This window comes from Heterodontus francisci, chromosome 7 (assembly GCF_036365525.1).
Source record: "Heterodontus francisci isolate sHetFra1 chromosome 7, sHetFra1.hap1, whole genome shotgun sequence".
NCBI lineage: Eukaryota > Metazoa > Chordata > Chondrichthyes > Heterodontiformes > Heterodontidae > Heterodontus > Heterodontus francisci.
The window spans coordinates 34,815,175-34,838,435 of NC_090377.1; the positions used below are offsets into that span (position 1 = coordinate 34,815,175).

Consider the following 23,261-nt stretch of genomic DNA (forward strand, 5'->3'; position numbering starts at 1 on the left):
CAGCTACCTCGACTACATTTCTTCACACCCTGCCTCCTGTAAGGACTTCATTCCATTCTTCCAGTTTCTCTGTCTCCGACGCATCTGCTCCGATGAAGGGTCACTGACCCGAAACGTTAATTCTGCTTCTCTTTCCACAGATGCTGCCAGACCTGCTGAGTGGTTCCAGCATTTCTTGTTTTTATACCATTAACATATTGTTTGCCTTTGCTACAAAGCCTCCTGGTCAGCTATTCTGTGACCTTGTCCTATGTTACCTCTTGCCCCACCCCTGCTTTACTTGCTTATAACCTTTCACATTTCTAATATTTGCCAGTTCTGAAGAAGGGTCACTGACCTGAAACGTTAACTCTGCTTCTCTCTCCACAGATGCTGCCAGACCTGCTAAGTATTTCCAGCATTTCTTGTTTTTGTTTCTGAATTTTTCAATGCTTGTTTTGGACTTTGCAGAATTGGACCCAGCACTTTTTCTCAGTTTCGTTCAGAAAAAGATCTGGAAGCTCATAAACACTTGTGAGCATTATGATCTTTTCAATCATGAAATAAATACTGCGAATCCATGCATGCCTTGGTATTGTTCTCTGTGTATATGATGTGCACAACCTATTTCAACATGTCTGTGTGTGTGATTCAATGCAAAGCGAAGGAAGGTGTCATTGACAGTGCTATCAAGCGGCAACTACTCACCAATAATTTGCTCACCAATACTCAGTTTGGGTTCCGCAAAGTCCTCTCAGGTCCAGACCTCATTACAGCCTTGGTCCAAAAATGGACAAAAGAGTTGAATTCAAGAGGTGAGGTGAGAATGACTGATTTTGACATCAAGGTGGCATTTGCCTGAGTGTGGCATCAAGAAGCCTTAGCAAAATTGAAGTCAATGGGAATCAGGGGAAAACTCTCCACTGGTTGGAATCATACCTAGCACAAAGGAAGATTGTTGTTTTTGGAGGCCAATCATCTCAAGACCAGGACATTACCTCAGGAATTCCTCAGGGTTATGTCCTTGGGCAACCATCTTCAGCTGCTTCATCAATGACCTTCTCTCCAACATAAGGTCAGAAGTGGGACTGTTCACTGATGATTTCACAGTCTTCAGTACCATTAATGACTCCTCAGATACTGAAACAGTCTGTGTCCACAGGCAGCAAGACAATATTCAGGCTTGGGCTGATAAGTGACAAGTAACATAAACACCACATAAGTGCGAGGCAATAACTATCTGCAACAATAGAGAATCTAATTATCTCCTTGAAGTTCAATGGCATTGATATTCAATGGCAGCAATGATATTGCTGAATTCCCCACCATCGACTTCCTTGGGGTCACCATTGACTAGAAAATTAACTGGACAAGCCATATAAATACTGTGGCTACAACAGCAGGTCAGAGGCTGGGAATTCTCTGGCAAGTAACTCACTCTTGATTCCCGAAAGTTGTTCACCATCTACAAGGCACAAGTCCGGAGTGTGATGGAATACTGTACACTTACCTGGATGAGTGGAGCTCCAACATCACCCAAGAAGCTCAACACCACCCAGGAAGAAGCAGCCCAATCAATCAGCACTCTGTCCACCACCTTCAACATTCATTCCCTCCACCACTGGTACACAGTGGTAGCTGTGTGTACCATTTACAAGATGCACTGCAGCAGCTTGCCAAGGCTTCTTCGACAGCACCTTCCAAATGCTCAACCTCTACCACCTAGAAGGACAAGGGCAGCAGGTGCTTGGGAACACCACCCACAAGTTCCCTTCCAAGACACATACCATCCTGACTTGAACTATATCACCGCTCCCTCATTATCGCTGGGTCAAAATCTTGTAACTCCCTCCCTAACAGCACTGTGGGTGTACCTACTCCGCATGGACTGCAATGTTCGAGAAGGCAGCTCACCACCACCTTCGCAAGAGTATTTAGGGATGGGTAATAAATACTAGCCTTGTCAGCGACATAGCCCATGAATGAAAACAAGAAAAAATCTCTAATCAGAGTATCAGTGCTGCACTTAAAAATTCCCAAACACTTCAGCCATATTTTACTCAGGTTTGTGTAAGTGGAGTGACTCCACAATTAACCATGATTTCTGTACACAATGTAAATATGTATTCACTCTGGGCACTAGAGCAAAATGCTCATCCTCAGGCAGCAATATTGATGCTTTTTGTATTAGCTGTGGTTTACCTTCATGCCTGCAATGGGCACAAAGAGAAGATATTGCAGGGTAAGATAATGTTTGTGCTTCCCTATTTTCAGCAATGTCAGACAGGTACTGTTTGTGTTGTACATTCTGGGATCTAGCCATTTGGGAGAGGGGTATGCTGGCCCCTTGTTGTTGGACTTCTTGATTCTCTCTCAACGGCAAAGGCTGATAGTTGTTAGTCCAAAACCAACTGGGAGCTGGCACAATGTAATGGCCTCAAATCTTTTGTGTTTGTCTTAAAAGGAACTTGGAGTTTAGCAACCAGCAGGATAAGAGATCACGATCAGAATTTTTTCACATAAAAATAATTCACTCTTAAAAAAATGAATGTTTAGACTGTTGAATTTTGCTTTATGTAAAGTTTCATTTTTCACAAAGTCCAGCATGCTGGGAGATCAGAACAAAGGCTACTTTCATATGGCCATTACATTAGCTCAATTAAAAATGTCAGCTCCCATGGGGGGATATTATTTTTGAGCTTCACTGAAACTGCAGTGTGTTTGTGCCAATGTTACTAATCATGTCACTAAAGTGGAAGAATTTACCCTGCACCCTGCTGTGTGTTAATACAAGCATTTAATGATATAAGCCTCAAAATTATTTGCCATTTGTGTCATGGAATTAGTATCATCTAGTCAGGAATTTGGGGTTCAACCTGATTCTGTCAGGTTCCCTTATTTCTCTGGCCTCATTGATTCCAATTCCAATCAGGGAACCTGGGCACTTCATCTGTTACTGCCTTGTGATTATATCACAAAGGCAAGACTAGTGGGATGCTGATCCCCCTGCAAACTGTACTGGTTTTACCCTACAATGACCAGTGGCATGTATGCCATTCAAGTACCATAAATGGGCCCAACAGCAATTAGTTTAATAAAGATTAATTAGCATTTGGAAAAAGGAAGACCTTCCTTTGACTGCATCTTCCAAATCCGCAACCTTTTCCACCTAGAAGGACAAGCGCAGCAGATGCATGGGAACACCACGATCTTCAAGTTTCCCCCCAAGCCATACACCATCCTGACTTGGAAATATATTGCTGTTCCATCACTGTGCCTGGATCAAAATCCTGGAACTCCCTCCCTAACAGTACTGTGGGCATTCCCGCACCAGATAGACTGCAGCAGTACAAGAAGGCAGCTCCCCAATATCTTTTCAAGGGCCATTAGGGATGGACAACAAATGCTGGCTTTGCCAGCAACTTCCACATCCCAAGAAAGAATAAAAAAAAACGAAGGAGACACAGAAGAAGGTCTTGCTCCAAAATCCTGCTGGCTCCACAGGGTTGTTACTGATGTGGTGCCTACCCCAATTATTCCAATGACCCAGTCCCCAAAATTTGGGACAGGATCATTGAAAGGGCAAACGGACAAGAAGTCCATTTGTGCCACATTTCTGATGGCATAGCTGGGCTTGTGGCATTTCTACCCTATGTTAAGATTTCTTTTGCTCGATTAATTCAAAGAGAACCTAGTATTTTTGTATATTGCATGTTATAGATGAGTCAAATTCAAAATTAATTTGATGTAGCCACGCTTTGAAATATTCTAATTAATATTACCAAAATATATTCTATTCCTAAATACATTTGTTCTGACTCTTTTTTGCAACCAGACTGAACCTGAATCTTAGAAAAAGAATGCTGAGGTGCTACATTTTGTCATCTATGTTATATGCCTCGGAGATATGGACAACAAACAAAGAGACTATTGATAAGCTGAATGGATTTGTGATGTGGACGTAGAGGAGGATGTTCCACATATCCTACACAGACAGAATGACCAATGAGGAAGTGCTGGAAATGGCTGGAGAAAAAAGAAAATTAGTGCATAACAAAGACAGAAAAATACAATTTTTTGGTTGCCTCATTAGAAGACAGGAACAATTATTGGAAGGAAAGCTTAACGGAAAACATAATAGAGGGAAGCAAAAGAGAAAATGAATGACAAATATAATGGGTTGGATGCAGTCGACCTATTCTGTATATGTAAAGGCAGCACTGGACAGACAGAGGTGGAGATCCATGGCAGTCAACCTTCTGGGAAGAAGATGACACCAATGTAAACGAAAATGAAAACTTGTGCTTGGGCCCCTCTTAATTAGCACTAAGCAAAATCAATCTTGAATTCAAATAGAAAATCACAAGTACCAAAAGCATTGAAACAAGCTGTACATAGATTTGATGCTATGTCCTAATACAGATTGCCCATGGGATTGTGAAATTTCTAAGTGGTTTGTCATTACTGTCTGCCTGGTTTTATTTATTTTTTTAATTCATTCTCCTGATGTGGGCATCTTTGGCAAGGCCAGCAATTATTGTCCGTTTCTAGAGACACAGAGAAGATGGTGGTGAGCTGCCTTCTTGAATTGCTGCAGTCAATGTGGTGAAAGTGCTCCCACAATACTGTTAAGGATGGAGTTCCAGGATTTTGCCATTGTGACAATGAAGGAATGGCAAAGATACGTCCACGATAGGATGGTGTGTGACTTGGAGGGGAAGTTGGAGGTGATGGATTTCCAATGCACTTTGCTGTCCTGTCCTTCCAGGTAGTGGAGGTCAGGTGTTTGTGTGGTGCAGCCAAAAAGGCCTTGGTAAATGCTGCCAATACTTACCTATTTTAAAAATGTTACTGTATATGTACAGCTGAACACTTTCTTCATTCAGCCTACATATTTTGAGATCATCTTGGTATTTAGACATTACTCGAGCTTTTATGAAGTGACATCGCTGATGTCAATGAGTATAACTATTTGTAGAATGCAGCACTGAAAATGCACAAGTGCATGTTTATTAGTCATGTGACTGTTGGAAAGGTTATTACAAAGGTAATTTTTTTCTAGTGAGGTACTGATTTAATGATCATATCTATACATTATATATAAATAATAAAATGCAACAGTGGTCAGATTACCGATTTAGATACTATTTAGGATATCTTGACAATATTTCACTCATTAGTAATTTCTTATCTTTTTTAAGTTAAGACGTTTCTACTTTGAGGGAATATTTAGGTGTTAACATATCCAAGCGGCTATGGAAAGAAAATTCAAGTTAATTAAAAGTAGGTGCAATCTTATCAAAACTATTAACTTACATTAATGCTAATATCTAGGATTTTAGCCCCAACAATTTTGAACATAACAGAATCCATAAATTCTCTAATTCATTCTTGTTTAATTAATTCATTACTTCTCACTTCTTCACAGTAATATAAATTAAAATACTGCTAAAGAAAAATGAAAGAAATGGATTTTAGCCTACTACTGTCTTTAGTTTGAAAGATGACATCATTATCAGCTAAATTAACAATACTTTTGCATATGTATTCACTTATCTGTGTAATTAAATCCTTGTTAAACACACCACATGGGTTGTAATGGTGCTTAAGAGACTTGTTGACTTTCTGTTATTTTACCCTCCTCCAAAACAATTAATCGAGTTAAAACATTTTATTCAGTAAATTATTTAATCAACTTTAAATCGTTATTTAAATGAATAATTAAAGATTGTTTAATTAAGGTTTTCAAACACAATTGGCTCCTACTTAATTAATCTACCATTTTCACAATAAATGAGTCGAGATTTGATGGACTTATTTGCAACATCTTCATGTTGGCATCTCTACTTTAGTATAATCGTTTGTTTACAGTTTTGAGATTTTGTTTCAGAAGGAACATTGGTGTGACTTCTGAACCCCAGTTGATCTAAATTAGGACAAAATGTAGATTTTTTTAAAAACAAAAATTAACTTTTCCATTCAGGTTGAAAATAACCTTTTATTTAAAACAGGTGTCAAGTTTATGTAGAGTTCATTCTTTGCATGTAATGCTATGTTAGAAGTTCCTCCAAAACTTTACATATTGCCAAACCTGACCATGCCTACTAGAAGAGAGTGAATGTCAACAGGGAGATTCTCTTTCTCTTTTCTTCCATCTATTTTCTTTGTGGTCTGTTGATTAAGCATTTATCCATTTGATCTCTAAGAGATGTTCTGGATTTGATCATTGTGGTCCAATGAGATCTGTATTTAGGTTACTTGATGGTTCATTGGAACCATGAATGGATGGTCCTGGGCAGTCTGGTTGGGCCCCTTTCCATTTACAGTTTAACCCATTATTCCAGCAAGGGATTGACTTACAATTTGAAATAAATCTTTAGAATTAAACTGAATACTAGTCACTCTTGTTATGAAAGTGATTCTGTTTTTGTTAAAATATTTTTAAAGGAATTTATAGTTAAACTGAATAAAGGTTGGACCAGGTTTTAAAAAAAAAAAGAAAGTCATCAAGGGGGCACTGAAGGAACTGGTGGCAACAATGTTACTGGTTGTCACATGACTCAAGTTAATGTTAGAACAGAAACCCTGGTAACAGGGACAGGGAAGTGACAAGCTTCCTTTGATTGGATAAGCCCAGTAATGGCAGAAAACTCACAAGTGTTTTGGTTGTTGGTCAGTCTATTTTACCTTCTGGAGTGAGATAAAGTCAAGTCTGCTGCAGAAGAGAGAGAGAATTCTAAGGAAGAGAAGACCACAACCCAGTTCGTTTTCCAGCATTTCTCTGAAGGAGTCTGAGAAGTCAACTGTGTCAATTTATTTCGTTTCTAGTCTTTGAAGAAAGCCTGCTAAAAATAATTCACAATGCCACCGGAAAAGAACTGTTATGAGTGATCCTAGTGACCTATCTATGTGGTACTCAGAAGTTAGACTGTATGCCAGTTTTGGAGCAATATATCTCATCTGCTGTTTTCTTCAAAAACAAGCAAGTAATCTGCCCAAGTTGTTTTTTGTCTGTAACAGAGCTCTGAATTTATAAAAATCCCTTTTATTTTTTTCGGTTAACCGCTGTATATGTGTGTGTGTGTGTGTGTGTGTGTGTGTGTGTGTGTGCGCGCGAGTGTGAAGGGACTAAGGTAAAAAAGAGACTTTAAAATTTGGTTAAGGTAAAAAGCAGACTTTAAAAAAATTTAATCTGTGTTCATGTTTTACTTCATTATTAGTTAAGACTTGTTCCATAATAAACTGATAATTTTGTTGTTCATTAAAGAAACCTGGTTAGTGTGTTCTATTTTGGGAAAAATAGGGTATATGATCAACTGTGTCGTTAAGTGGGAAAATTTAAAATAATATGTTGTGATTTATGGAGAAGTGGGACTAGAATAAACAGTGCACTCCTCCCACCTCAGTCATAACACACTCTTTAACTGCATTACTAGTCAGTTTGATTAACTAGTTGGAACTTAATTGGCATTTAGTGGGCCCACTTATCTATGTTAACAGCCAATATGTATTTAATGTTGATTTTCTGATTCACTTTAATTATCAGTGAGATTTTTAACAGTAAGGCCAAAGGAAAGCTCTAGTTATAATTAATTCTGACACAAGCAACTTTTTATACTTCTAGTTATCACTCTAGAATTAATTAGGTTTGAATGTAATTTAGTAATTGTAGTCATCTTGTCACTTTCATTTGTGAAGTAATTAGTCACTGTGCAGTATTGACTCTATTAGCTTATTTATTTACCTACTTATTCTACAATCAGTTGATGTCAATTTTAACTTTTTGTTATTTAACCAATTAATAATTTTGTTTTGCAATTCAATACATTTTTCACAATTAGACTTCCCAGTAAGTTCAGTTCTCTGTTATCGACTGTTTCAGAAGCCAAATTTTCTTTCCAGAATTGGTCTTTCACATTTTCTGAACTACCTATCACAGTGATATGATATTTAGAAGTACATTTGTGAAAATGTTGCTCTAGATTCACTATCACCATATCACCAACTGTAACTAATGTTCGGATTGCATTGTTTAAGACCTTATCAAGATTGTCAGCCTCTATCTCTATTGTATGTCATCAGCCATGTGTTGCTTTGCTTACTATTCATCAATACGCAACCAGCTTAGGGTTTTGGGGTCTCACCTGCTTTCATTTTTTTTCAACACTTTGTGCAGACTGGCACTCTTTCTTTTGCTCTTTGCTAGCAAAGACTAACGTAATGGTAGTTGAATGATTTTTAGGTGTTCAATAAAATCAGTGTGATTGGGCATGGGATCAACAGGTGTATTCGGTGAGCTTTCACATACTTCAATAAAATGTTCACTGATCAATCATATATGCAGGTCCATAAATTAAAGCAGACTGAAGTAAGATTTCAATTAGATGATGGTACACAAGTCCGTGTCTACATGCAGCAAGACCTAGATTCAGGCTTGGGCTGATAAGTAGCAAGTAACATTCGTGCCACACAAGTAGCAGGCAACGACCATCTCCAACAAGAGCGATTCTAACAATCTGCTCTTGACATTCAATGGCACTCCATCACTGAATCCCCCATCATCAACATCCTGGAGGTTACCATTGACTAGAAATTTAACTGGACCATGCAGGTGCAGCAAGCAACTAGGAAGGTTAATGGTATGTTAGCCTTCATCGCAAGAGGATTTGAGTACAGGAGTAGTGAAGTCTTGCTTCAATTGTATAGAAACTTGGTTAGACCACACCTGGAGTACTGTGTGCAGTTTTGGTTCCCTTACCTTAGGAAGGATATTATTGCCATAGAGGGAGTGCAACGAAGGTTCACCAGACTCGTTCCCGGCAACTTCTCACAAGCTCACATGACTGCCAGAGCTTCTTTCTCTGTGACTGTGTACCTCGTCTCAGTCTCAGACAATGCTCATGACGCATAATAGACTGATCTTTGACATCCACCTGGCTGTCTTGGAAAAGGACTGGCCCTATCCCTGTAGATGAGGCGTTTGCTGCAATTGAGGTTGGCAGTGACGGGTTCTAATGTGCTAAGGTATCTGGCTAAATCAACATATCCTTGATCCTTTGAAATGCTTGCTCCTAATGTGCAACCCAACACCATGCTTGAGCTTTCCTTAATAGTTGTCATAAGGGCTCAATAATTTGAGCTAGATTGGGTAAATATTTTGCAAACTGATTGACCATTCCAAGGAATTGCTGAAGATCTTGGACAGAAGTAGGAAGTGGAAATTCACTAATGGCTCTTGTCTTTTGCGATGTCTGCCATTATGCCATTGATACTAACAATGTGTCCTAAAAAATGAATAGATGTTTTTAAAAATTCACACTTTTCATTAAGTGTCAGGCCTTGTAGACGATTCAAAACCTCTCTAACCCTCAGATCATGTTCTTCAATGTTTTCACCATGGACTAAGATGTTGTCCATATGGCATATTACTGCTTAAGGGCCTGTAGAATGTGTGACATAGTTCTTTGGAATATTTCCAGTGCTGATGTTATACCGAATGGTAAACGATTAAAACAAAATCTTATGAACGGAGTGATGAAGCTTGTCAATAACCTTGACTTTTTGTCCAGTGGAACTTGCCAAAAGCCACTATTCGCGTCAAGCTTCGTGAACATGGTACTTTTGGATAACTTCGCCAAACTTTCGTTTACTGAAGACATCAGAACTTCTCTTGCCACAGCCTTATTAAGTCTATACAAATGCAAAGAGTACCATTAGGTTTAGGGACTGGAGCCATCCCAAGCACCAATCTGTAGGTTCAGTGACAGAAGACATGACTCCCATCCTGGTCATCTCTTCTAGTTGAAGTTGGACTTGCTTCATTAGTGGGTATGGTATCTTCCTAGGCGTGAAAAGACATACTGGTTTAGCAACTTTTTGCAAAGTAATACAATATTCGGTCTTCAGTCATCCAAGACCAGTAAATAATTTTGGAAAGTATTTTTGGAAATGTCTCCTGGATTCTTGTTGCTTAACTTCTTCCACTTTTCTTATAAGATGATGGTCAATACAAGCTCTTCTACTTAAGGAGAGAATTTGTGATTTCGTAGAACATACAGTGTTTCCAATATCTGCTTTCCCTTGTACTGTAGTGTTGCCTGTAGCTTTCCCTTGACTTTCAGTTCAATTCCTCCTGGGCTATGTAACAGAGTTTTTGTTGGTTGCAGGTAATGCATTGATAACCACAGTTCATGTCTGATAACACCGTTACACTTGCTCCAGTGTTTAGTTTAAAATTAGTGATATGCCCATTGACACATATATCTGCATTCCAGAATGTCTGATTCGGATCACTGATCTCACCAAGGAAGTTTTGATTTCTCTCCTGCTGGAGATTATTCAACTTCACTAACAACTCCATGCTTGATCACTTTTTCTTTTGAACTTGTGGGTGTAGAGATTTTACTTTTGGCACATCTTTCCAAAATTTTCTAACAGTGGAAACATCCTGCTTTGTTTGCAGGACACTGTTCATGCCTGTGGGTCTTTTTGGTGCCACAGCGTTGGCAGGGTTTCATGGCGACTTGCACTTCTGCCACCCACCTCCCCACCCCCTGCAAGTGTACCTTCTTTTCTGCTGCTTCTTTTACAGTCCTCTGATTAAGGAACTGCACAGTGGCTGAAGGTTTCCTCAACCAAGGTCTTTCTTCACCTCTCAGGATTACTTTGTTCTTCCTTTGGACCTCTGCTTGTCTCACCAGCTGAATAGCTTTGTCTAGGGTGAGGCCTTCTTTAGACTGCAATAAATCTGATACAGTTTCTTCAACAATACCTACTACAATGTGTTCTCTTATTAATTCTGCTTTTAGGTCTCCATATTCACATCCTTGAGCTAGTCTGTAACGTTCATTAATAAAAGCCTCAACAGTTTCACCTGGTTTCTGGACCCTTTGGTTAAATCTTGCCCTTTCCAGAATCTTATTGCTCCACAGGTTGAAATAATTATCAAAGGCTTTTAAAACATCATCAAATTTATCTGATGTCTCATTCATGCCATGTCTTGCAATTACATGGTCTGTTATTGCCCCAATGGAATACAGCAATGTGTTAACTTGCTCTGCTTCAGACTGGCTATCTAATTTGGAAGCAATTCTAAATCTCAAAAATCTTTTTTGCCAATTTTGAGTTTGATTTGGTCCTTCCATGCGTTCAAACCTCTCTGGTATTGTGAATTTAAGATCCATGGCTTTCTATGCCGTTTACTTTCTTTGTAAAATTTTCCCCTCCAGTATCAGAAATTTCCCACGCTTCGTCAGTCTCGCACTGAGTCCCGCAATGGTCACTATTTCTCCGTGAAATCTTGCCACTGGAATTTGGATTTATTTTACATGCAGTTTTGTAGTGTTTCTGCTATACTCTTTTTACTCCCTTTCACTTAGATTTTCAAGTATTTGCAGCCTCTTTTTTTTTGCTCGCTCCAGTTGCCATGTGTAATGGTGCTAACCTTGGATCTGCCCTTACGAAGGACTTTTGCTTTTCCTGGTGCTGCTTGCCTTCGTGCCGTTAGGAACAAAATCTTTTACTCTCTTTATGAATTGCTCACAGATCTCCGATCATTGCTTGGTTCTCCAACTTTAAGCTGGACTGGAATTTTTTTCAGACTACCCACCTCTATGGTGCAGCCTGAATGCCTCTACAAGCCGATTCCCTGATGCTCCAGGCCTCCTTCATCCACAGAACATCTCTGGAGCTTTTCTCCAATTCTGCAGTTATGGCACTTTTTTTCAGGTCAGCCTTCTTCAAAGTATTTTTTCAAATTCTTCTGGGTGTTTCAATGGTAAGAACCACCATTGTTCACCATGTTGCATGTTTGATTTGTCTGCTGCCACTTTAATGAACTTAGTCTAGCTTAGAGAGATTACTGAGTCTTCAGTACATTGAACATTAACTCATTACTACATTCCAACTATGTACAGCTTTACACCAGTCTGTGTGACTTCTCTGAAGCCACGCTGCATCTCCCTCCAGTCTCTCTCACATGTGAGCTCTTCGATCATGGTGGGAGGTATTCCTCACACTGTCTCAATCATTAACTCTTTCAGACCCTTATACTACAACTACCATTTTCTGTATCACAGATAGGTTTACTCATGATGGCAGATAATGGGCAAGCATCTGGCTTTATGGCAGGAATCAGAGAGATAATCACTTCTGGGGATCTGAGAAGTGGTTTAATTTTGTTTAGGGCCTGTTTTGTTGCTAGCAGTAGCTGTTGCAATCAGCATTGATAACAATGTGTGATAATGTCCATACCAATAATTGTGGCATAATCAGTACATGATTATCAAGCGATCATCTATAATTGGTTGACCCAAAATAATTATGCCAATTCTATGATATTCCTTTCTGTGGATAGAACTAAGAACTCCCAGCTTAGAGAATGCCCAGCCCTAACCCCAACCCCAGCTTGTTACTTGCTAGGTAAGAGTGGATAGAAGTTCTGCATCTCACAAGTCAATACAGAAACTGCCTGAAATGTCCGGGGCTCGATATAACCAGCTGTCTCCTATTTTCATGGAGTTCCATCAATTTCCCATCAAATTTGCAGAAGGGGAAGAGTGAAATTTTAGGCCGAACATTTTGTCATTCCATAAAATTACACAACGTTAACATTAAAGGCACCAGTATAAAACAATACTGAAAGTGTATTTTATATAAAATGCCATAAACAAATTAAATAGAAGCATAGAATCATAGAAAGTTTACAGCACAGAAAGAGACCACTTGGCCCATCGTGTCTGTGCTGGCCAAAAATGATCTACCCATTCTAATCCCACCTTCCAGCATTTGGTCCGTAGCCCTGCAGATTACGGCACTTGAGGTGCATATCCAGACCCCTTTTGATGAGCCTCAACTACCCTTTCAGGCAGTGAGTTCCAGACCTCCATCACCCTCTGGGTGAAAATTTTTTTCCTCATCTCCCCTCTAATCCTTCTACCAATCACTTTAAATCTATGCCTCCTAGTCACTGACCTCTCTGCTAAGGTAATTAGGCCTTTCACCTCCACTCTATCCAGGCCCCTCAAAATGTTGTACATTTCAATCAGATCTCCCCTCAGCATTCTCTGTTCCAAGGAGAACAACCCCAGCCTATTCAATCTTTCCTCATAGCTGCATTTTTCCAGTCCCAGCAACATCCTCGTAAATCTCCTCCGTATCCTCTCTAGTGCAATTACATCCTTTCTGTAATGAGACGACCAGAACTGCACACAGTACTCAAGATGTGGCCTAACCAATGATTTATACAGTTCCAACACAACCACCCTGCTCTTGTATTCTATACCTTGGTTAATAAAGGAAAGGATTCCATCTTCTTCTTCTTTGGCCTTCTTATCTCGGGAGACAATGGGTAAGCGCCTTGAGGTGGTCAGTGGTTTGTGAGCAGCGCCTGGATTGGCTATAAAGGCCAATACTAGAGTGACAGACTCTTCCACAGGTGCTGCAGAAAAAGTTGGTTGTCGGGGCTGTTACACAGTTGGCTCTCCCCTTGCGCTTCTGTCTTTTTTTTTGCCTTCTTTAACTACCTATTGACCTGTCCTGCTACCTTCAGGGATCTGTGGACATTTACTCCCAGGTCCCTCACTTCCTCTACAACTCTCAGTATTTTCCCATTAATCGTGTATTCCTTTGCCTTTTTTGGCCTCCCCAGATGCATCACCTCACACTTCTCTGGGTTGAATTCCATTTGCCACTTTTCTGCCCATCTGACCAGACCATCAATATCTTCCTACAGCCATCCTCCTCGCTATCTATCACACTGCCAATCTTTGTGTTGTCTGCAAACTTCTTGATCATGCCCTCTACATTTACATCCAAATTGTTAAAATATATCACAAAAAGCAGGGGACCCAGTACTGAACCCTGCTCAGTATAGTAGATATAGTAGATACAATGAACAAAGATTCTGGGACATGACTTGGAGGAAGGAAACTCCTCATTTTATTTAAGGTAGTTATATACAAGCTTTAGTCTCAAAGTTTATGATGTCATCTGGCTGTAAGATTAGATTGCAATCCTGTATCTTACTCTAGGGTATCACTTATTCTCTGGTAAATTTATTGAAGTTAATTATTACATTTTCATGCAGTGAAATGCTCTCTCGCCATCATGTATTTTTGATTAAACGTGTGAGACCTTCACTCTACCATTCTGTTCACTTACGCAGAATAAAGTTCTTCTCCAGAGTGTGGATGTTGTACTGCTTTATGTAGCTCAAGCAGTCATTAAGATATTAGCGTAAGAGAGAAAAATACATAGATTAACCTTAATAATAACCCCCTTCTTTATGTTACCCAGCTGTCCGATTCCCAATAAGTCAGCTTAAATAGGTTTTTTTGTGTCATACACCCTTGAACACTGCAATTATCAGGTAGTTCAGTTGCACAGTTCCACATGCTAAGTGTTTCTGTACATGGGGCTGTGGAAACAAATGAAATAATTGATGTACTATGCTGCACATCAGGAAATAAATTAGCATTCCAAGTAAACACTTTAAAAATACATAATGGTTCCAGTATATATATATTTAAAAAATTGACTCGCCTGTCACAGGTTAATTAGATAGCCTGGTAGGAAACAGTCACATATAAAGACAATTTAAGACCACTTCCTTTTCTGATGAAATATTACCTACTGATTGGTTTAGCAAACAATGAGATTTGTAGTGTAGTCTGGAGACTGTCTTGCCAAGCTTCACATAAACACAATTTGAAAGTGAGACCATTAAAAGGTGCAACATTCTCACATCAATCTAAGCTTTTAACATGGGTCTGTCAGAAAGGAAACATGCAGAAATATTTAGGTAGGTAGTAGTGCCTCTTGATCCCTGGAGTTGACTGTGGCAGAGGAGCAGGATATCTGACAAATAGTATAGAGCAGTAAAAAAATGTTGTCTTTGAAGAGATTACCTCTTTGCATATAGTGACATGGGGGAGGTCATTAGCTTCCAGTTCTCCCCAGCCCATGCTCCATTTGAGACATCTGTACAGGTAGATAGAATCCATTTATACATATATCTACCATTACTCATGCATTGTGTAGCTATGCTCGACATTGCAAAGAAAAAATACTGCAGGAAATAGAAGGAAGTGAAGCCTTTAGCACTGTTGGATTTTCTGATCCCTACACACATATCTTATCAAGTATACCTCATTGTAATTGGAATACCTCTAGTTATTCAACCACAAAAACACATCACCGCATGTTTCTATTGTTTTCCATTGGATATTTGTAGGTATTCATGTAAATCTGGCATGAAGCTGAAGTATAAAGCAGAGGAAAATGGTAATGTAAGTAAGCATAACATGATGGATCTGAATGAAGCGCCATTACTTAATGCCACTTCATTCAGGCATTGTTACATTCTGGCTTACATGTCAACTTGCGCTCTCACTTTGGGCTGAATCTTAACTCCCAAAAACAGGTGGGCTGGAGTTGTGTCAAAGGTTAAAATGCAAAAAATTTGGAATAGGATCTGATCTCACCTCGAACCTACCCAATTGTGGTTTTAATGGAGGCAAGGTGAGCGGTGAGTAACCAACCGGCTCGTGGAAAGCAGGTTGGCATTTAAATATTAGAATGATGGCGCACGCCTTCATTTTAATAGTGTTCTATGTTAGCCATAGACAGCCATGTTTCCCAGGTCCCAAGACACTTGGCAAGTTAAAAGTAGCAAGAACGGCTGAATCCACGAGGTAAGCATCTTTGCAGCACTGCTTGTGGGCCAGGAGGAATGGCATGGTTCCTCCAGGCCCAACATTAAGCTTCCCCCACAATAACATTGGATCCACCTGACCACCATTGGATCCTGCCCACACCTCGTCCTATGATCGCGAACCCAACCACCGCCCCCACCCCCTCCCCCAGGCCACCATCAGATCCCCTCTGTGATCCAGAACCCTACAGCACCATTGGCTCTTCTCTCGTGATCCGGAGCCCCTAAGTGCTCTCTCTCCCTAGCCCCCACCGAAATACTTTGGCCCTGAGAAGCAGGCTTCCAACCAGAAAGGCCTTCAGCCTGTTAATCAAGCCATCTGTGGGCATGAACCCAACACAGAAAAATAATTGAAACAGCCCTGCATTTAAATTCTGCAGGACATACGGGAAACCCATTCTGCAGGGTTTTCCAATCTCACAACAGCCCCACCAGTGCCTCCCTTCCCTTGCACAGAACATTCCTTCAGGCTAAAAGCCAAGCCTTTGAGTCAGAAGGCCCCAAGTTTAAGCTGAAATCCGGGATGTGACCACATAATATAGGCTGAACCTTCATTCAATATTAAGAGAATGTTAAGAGTCATCTCTTAGATGAAACATTAAACGGAGGTCCCATCTGCCTGTTGAGGTGGATGTAAAAGATTTTCCAATGTCGTAACAATATTTATCCCTCAACCTACACTACTGAAACACATTAACTGGCCACTTATCTGATTTGCTGCTTGTGGAACCTTGCTGTGTGCAAATTGTCTGATGCATTTTCCTGCAGAACAACAGTGTCTACACTTCAAAGGGAATTAATTGGCAATGCAGTGGGGCATCCTGAGGATGTGAAAGGCACTTTGTGAATACAAGTTTTTTTTTCTCTATACTCTATTCAAATTTAGTCTGAATTAAAGGCCCATATCATGTCATTTCTACACAGTGGGAAAGTGGGCCCTGATAGAAAAAACAGAAGCAAAGGCTAGATGCTTTTAGAACACACAATGTGAGAACTATATTAAGCATCAGCTGGAAGACAATAAAATATAGAAAAGGGGTCTGAGTACAGTAATAGAGCATGTTACAGCAAGATGGGCATAATACATGTACCATATGAATGAAGAACTGTGCCCTAAAAAGTAGCTGAATAGGTGCCAGCTAAAAAATTAAAGGAGATGTGATATCCAAAAATAAATCCTGAGGCAATGTGTGGTATTGAATAAATGTGAAAGCCACCACACTTACGTTCCACAAATATTGTTACATCAGTTTAAGTGCATGCCCCACAATTTTCCTTTTCAAGGTGTTTGTGGTGGTGAATCAAGAAACGAGCTGTTACATTTATATTATTACAATTTTTTCGATTGATTCACCCACCACTCTAAGTGGCACTATTAGGGATGGTTGTATGTGAGCAGCAATGGTTGAAACATAGGAGAAAAGGACGAGCAAAGACTATCTGATCCATCATGTTTATCCCCATCCAGCCACTGTGTAGCCAGGTACATCATTTACCCACCCCTTAAAGTTATACAATCTCCTGGGAGGGGCAAGCAACAGAAAAGCCTGAGGCCAATTTTGGAAAAGCTATGGAAAATTTCACTCTAACTTTCTAAGGCAAATACGGAGATCTTCAAGACACTGTTAACTCATAAATCCTGCTATTCCCAGCTCTACTTTATGTGGTACCTTTTATAATTGGACATAGCCTGTATCAGGGATTTTGTATGCTGTTGTTATGATGAGAATGATTGTGGCTTTTCTTTTGGCTATTTTCCATCCTTACACAAAAAAGAAATACTCCATTCAAGGATGAAGGACTTCATTTATGTGGGGAGACTGGAAAAGTTGGTATTCTCCTTTGAGCAGAGTGGGTTAAGGGGAAATTTAATAGAGGTTATTATGAAGGGACTCGATAGTGTAAATAAAGAGAAACTGTTTACAGTATCAGGAGGTTTAGTAACTAGAGGATACAGATTTATGATTGGCAAAAGCACCAGAGGGGAGATGAGTTTTTTTTAAATGCAGTGAATTGTTATGGTGTGGAATGCACTGCCTGAAAGGGTGAAGGAGGATTCAGTAGTTCAAGAAGGGAGTGGGACTAATTGGCACAATGGGTCGACGGGCCTCCTTCTGTGCTGTATGATTCTATGACACATATCTAGCTCCTTTATTGAAGGACTGCAGGGAATTCATAATCACAGCATGCTTCAGTAATCTGTTTCAAAGGGTGATGACTCTGTGAAAAGAAATATTTCCTAACATCAAACCTAATTCTTCATCAATGTATTTTATACACATAACTCCTAGTTCACTCATCCCCACCCATCTCAAATAACCTATGTAACTGTGCAGAATCTAATCCCTTCACTTTTTAAAACCTGTAATGATATCTCCTTTAAGCTATGTTTTACAAATGGAAATAATACCACCTCCTTGAACTGATGACTAAGTGCCCGAATGGGATATGATTTTAGTTACTTTCCTCTGTGCCTTCTCCGGATCTTCAGGGCCATTGTACCTTTTAAGGCAAAATTAGATAAATATTTGAAGCAGTGTGAAATGCAGGGATACGAGGAGAGCATGAGGCAGTTTAATTCTGGATTGGTCCAACAAAGCCATGGTCATCTTTTGTACTGCAAAAGTCCACGGTTCTATGCTATTCTGTGTGATGTGTGGGGAATATAATGGGAGAAATACTGAATTGCTTTTATCTTTTCCCCTCATTTGAATACTCTGTTTAACTAAAGGTGGGAGGAGGTTCATGTGCAGCATAAATTTTGGCATGGACCTGTTGGGCTGAATGGCCTTTTTCTGTGCTGTAAATACTATGTAATAAACTTCTGAACAAAATATGCAGGATTGAATATGCATGACTCACATAAAAAATTCCAAATTGAAACGATTTATCACTTGGATGAAGTCAGTGTGCTAACAGTTTATTTGAATCCTGAACATGCAAGATGAATTCTCTGATGAACTGCCTAATCTTTAGAATCATGCTATTTTGTTTTTTTTTGTATTCATCTTAAATATTCCTCTGGGAAAGATACAAAGCACTGGGCTACTGAAAGCTACAGAGGAACATGTCACATGCTCTGCTTACATGCCCTATGGCGACAAATATTTTACTGTACCCTCTGTTGTCTGTTGTCTAATTTAAAATGGTCCCAAATGGCCACAAAGAAATGGCACAGTGAACCTCTATGTAAGTGAAATTTCTGTCCTCACTAATATTAGTGAAAAAGTAAATGGTATTTCACTGCTTTATAATTTTTCACTGAAATTTCTGGAGAAAAAAAAACAGACGATATGAGAAAAATAATGTTTACGCAGCAAGTTATGATGATCTGGAATGCACTGAAGGAAAGGGTATCGAAGCAGATTCAATGGTAACTTTCAAAAGGGAATTGGATAAATACTTGATGATGAAAGATTTGCAGGGCTTGGGAAAGAGCAGGAGGGTAGAAATAATTGGCTCTTTCAAAGAGCCACCATGTGCACGATGGGCCGAATGGCCTCCTTCTACGCAGTGTCATTCTATGATTCCCAACAGTATAATGAGTTAGGAACAGACAATTTTCATTGCCTCCAAATGATGTCACTCAAACTGTCACATGAAGCTGAATGATTGTGTGAGATATACAAGTAGGAGTAATTGATGGACTCTGGCAGATCAGTGCTTTAAACTGAATGGTTTTTGTTGGCTTTTCCTGACACGACAAGCAAATTGACTCATGTTTTTCTATGCTACGTTGTTTACCTGAATTAAAAGTGTCAGTTACCTTGCATAAGACATAATTATAGATGTGACAGAATGACAAATCCATCCAGTACAAATCAAAGTTTCCAAACATGGTTTCATGCAGATAAAGTAACAAAACAAAAAGAATTGTATTGTACTGATCCAAATGCACTCCACTAGGGAATAGCCAGATGAACGAAACTTGGATATTTGGTTATTTGATATTTGACCCAAGCTTCTAGCTTTAAACATTTTTCAAATATTCAAATGTATTGTGGATGCATGTGCATGACATTTTGAATGAGAACAACTGCCAAGATTTGAAAAACAAACACTGAATATTCTGGAGATCACTCTGTTCACACAAGGACCTGAATATGCAATTGTGTAGAATCCGCATTAAGAAATGGACAGCTATAAAGATTCAATTAGCACACAGCACTTTGCCTCAATGTTAGAATGACGCATATATTCTCAGATGGTAATAAAAGATCATTTTGAAGTTTGAAACAATTTTGAAACCATTTATAATGATTAAATTCAACAGTCTCTCTGCAGCTGGAGAAATGTCAAAGAAGAAAGTCTTCCCATTTCCATTTTCATTTAGACAGGCTGATGAGAATAAAGTTGCACATATGCATTAGATACCACTCACCATGGTCCACTACAAATCGTAATTTCTGTATCGTAGCCAGATTGCCGCTTACTCTGTAAATGCCATCAGCATCCAAACCTGACAAAACAAGCATTAATCTGTGATTAAATTAAGATTTTACAATATTTTCTTCTATATGCTCCTTGAACTTACGGCCTTATTATAGCAATTATGTCTGCCCAAACTTGCTGGCTGACAATGCATATACATTTCTAGCAGTTCAGTCATCTGTAAATGCATATCTCACAGTCTGTTTACACCAGATCAGTCTCATAATATTAATTTTACCTGACCAAGGTATTTGGACTTATAAAAAGCAGACCCATTATTTGGTATTGTCAGTATAAACTCAAAATGTATTTGAAGCAGTACCTTTTAAAATAAAAGCTGCAGTATAAAATAATTTTTCTGTTTGTTCATGACAGAAATATAGCATTGCAACACTACATTTGTTGCCTGTTCCTAGTTGCCCCATGAATGTAGGTGGTGGATCTATTTCTTGAACCACTGCAGTGCTCATGGTAATATTTCATATTGGACCAGTGGCTGAGCTTCTTAACTGAGAATTCACCTGGAATAAAGGGAATCTCTCGAGATACATGGAACGTGTTCTTAAATTTTATTCAGGTGATAGGTCCCGATCTAACAAACTACAGTGAGGACGAGGCTTGGCCAAGCCTGTTTGACACATTTGTAGAGTGGGAAATGGAAAGAAGAAAAGAGGGGCTGACTGAAGAAGCAGGGTGTTGTTAAGCAGGGAATTTATATTTTCAATGCGGAACTGCTAGGCAGTAACCAACTAATATTTAAGGCACAGAATTTCCTGGACCAGTTTGATTTGCAATATGCGCTGTAAATCATGCTGTTCCCATTGTGAACTTACTCCAAAATTTCCTGGAAAGGTAACTTGAATATATTGGAGAATTCTAGACCTCAGAAGCAGAGCAGCCAATGGTTTACACCATCTGCATCAAGAAACTAATTAAGCACCTCATATTGGCATGACCTGAGTCATAGAATTCTGAATTTGAAATCCTTTCACTGCTGAATTTGGGCACCTCCAGAATGTTGTTTGAGTTATAGGCACATTCAGCTGGTGTATTCCATTTTCAGGAACATTTTAAGTTAGAGATGGGATTGCCGGGGGTGGGGATGTTTTCCCCACTGTTTGCAGTTTTCTAAATAAGTTTTATGGATATGGGGATTTGGAGATGTGTTTGCCTACACCAAACATAATGCTATGATACACTGAGCTATTGCATCTTTTATGTCCAAGGCTGTCATAGTCTGAAGGTGCTGTCTCTGATGGAAGTATTTAGAGAGTGAGGTATAAAACTGAATCTTGAGGTTCTCATGATCTCCAGTTGGTCAGAGAAACATCACTAATCTGCATTCACTTGATTCATTGCAGATATTTGGAGACTTTTTTGTAAAAGCTTTCCAAAAAACAGCTGGAATGTAATCCTAAAGCAGATGATTAATGACTTTACATTGCCAGTATACCAATGGCATGAATCTGTTATGGTTTTCAGAGCATTTTGCCTGATGACAATATCACTCCCCTCATTGTCTACTGTGAAGGACCTGATACTTTCAGTGTAGATTGGGAGGTGCTATATAAATAATCTTTTTTGACTACCAATCTTCAGCTCCTCAGAATGTTGCTCTTGTTTTTATTCAGGACTATATCTGATTTTGTTTGGTAACAGGAGAGTTAACTATAAAGACAAAGAGCTTTTTGATTGAAACACTCCAATGTGTTCAGATCTAAGTGTCAATGTGTACAGGGACTGAAGAAATATCCCTGATGCATGTTTTGGATCCAAGGACTGAGGATGTATTCCAAGGACATCTGTCGCATCTGAGTGTTGGACAGTGCTAGGACTGTGAAAAGATCCCTAGTATAAGTGTCAAATCCTGGTATCAGCCAGCATTAAAACTAAGGAACCGTTGCAAGCATCTGTATTAGATCTGAGTATTGAGCGGGTTTGAGGCTAAATATTTTCATCACCAACTGTGAAAACAAGAAGGCACCAAAGCAATTAAGCAGGTGAATTAAAATAAAAATATAATTTAATGAAGATAAATTTGAAGGAGCAGAGATGACACTCAGATTTTATTTTATGAAACAGGTACATTTTTGTGCATTGGTTTGTTTTATTCTAGTCCTCAGTTTCCCATTCTGCAACATGCTGTGATTTTTTTTTGAGTTCAGATTTCATTCAGTTAATATATTCCATTCACTGACCTATACAATCATTTGAAATATAATTACACAGGAAAACATCAATTATTTAACACCTCAACTTTAGAATGTGTGTTGATTAGTGAGTTAAATGAAGATCTTAAGTGACATAAATTTTTGATGTTAGTGCATAACTCTGGAAGTTGTGAGCAGCATATGTTGTGAATTCTTCAGTGAAAATGTTGATTTCCTGTCACTTTTGTTAAATATGGGTTGTTTACTAAAATAATTATGAATACTTTTTTAAATGCCATACGTAAAAACTAACTTTCAAATATGATGTATACATCAAATAGGTGTCTCAAGACTAATATTGTAGCTCAGTAGTGTCAGAATGTAGCTTGAATTCAATGCCCAACCTTAGTCATGCTGCTACTTGGGAGGCATGGAAAACAGACTGAATGCCTCTCCAAATAGGGAGGGAAAACCGGTGAGAAAATTGGCAGGAAATTCATCCCTGGGCTGCTATAGCATGTCTCTTTATTGCTGATACAGGATTGGTAATGCTGGTGATCTGAGAGTAGTCAGCATGCCTGCCCGCTCAAACACATAAGGTATGGGAGGATCAAGGGAACCACTGTGAAACAGTGAGACTCCTACATAAAAACATCATGCATGAAAGTGTTTTTACAAGTTGTAACATAACCATGATTTCACAAAACCCTGGATACAAAGATTTTAAAAATTATTAGAAATCCTTTATTTTATAAAGGCCTGGGCTGTCGACAAATTTCTTCTGTTTACATCTCTAATGTTGTCAGAATGTTTTGAACACAATGCCAAATGTTTCCACCCAACTGCACCGTGTGAGTTTTTGCTCTGTTCTTATTCTGCTGAGAGCACCAGGTAATTGTTCTTTTTGTTATGCCTGATTGCAGGAATTACAGAAATATGAGATCATCACCAAAGCACAACAACAACTTGCATTTATCTAGTTCTGACAA

At 39.1% G+C, this 23,261-nt stretch overlaps 1 protein-coding gene across 4 annotated transcripts in view; it reads right to left on the reverse strand.

Moving 5' to 3' along the window:
• Positions 1-23,261, reverse strand: part of arhgap15 (Rho GTPase activating protein 15) — an 806,049-nt gene that overhangs the window by 184,011 nt on the left and 598,777 nt on the right. For all 4 annotated transcript variants that reach the window (XM_068034997.1, XM_068035000.1, XM_068034998.1 and 1 more), the window contains one exon: positions 20,073-20,150. In XM_068034997.1, the coding sequence (XP_067891098.1) occupies positions 20,073-20,150 (78 nt within the window). The remainder of the gene's footprint in view (positions 1-20,072; positions 20,151-23,261) is intronic.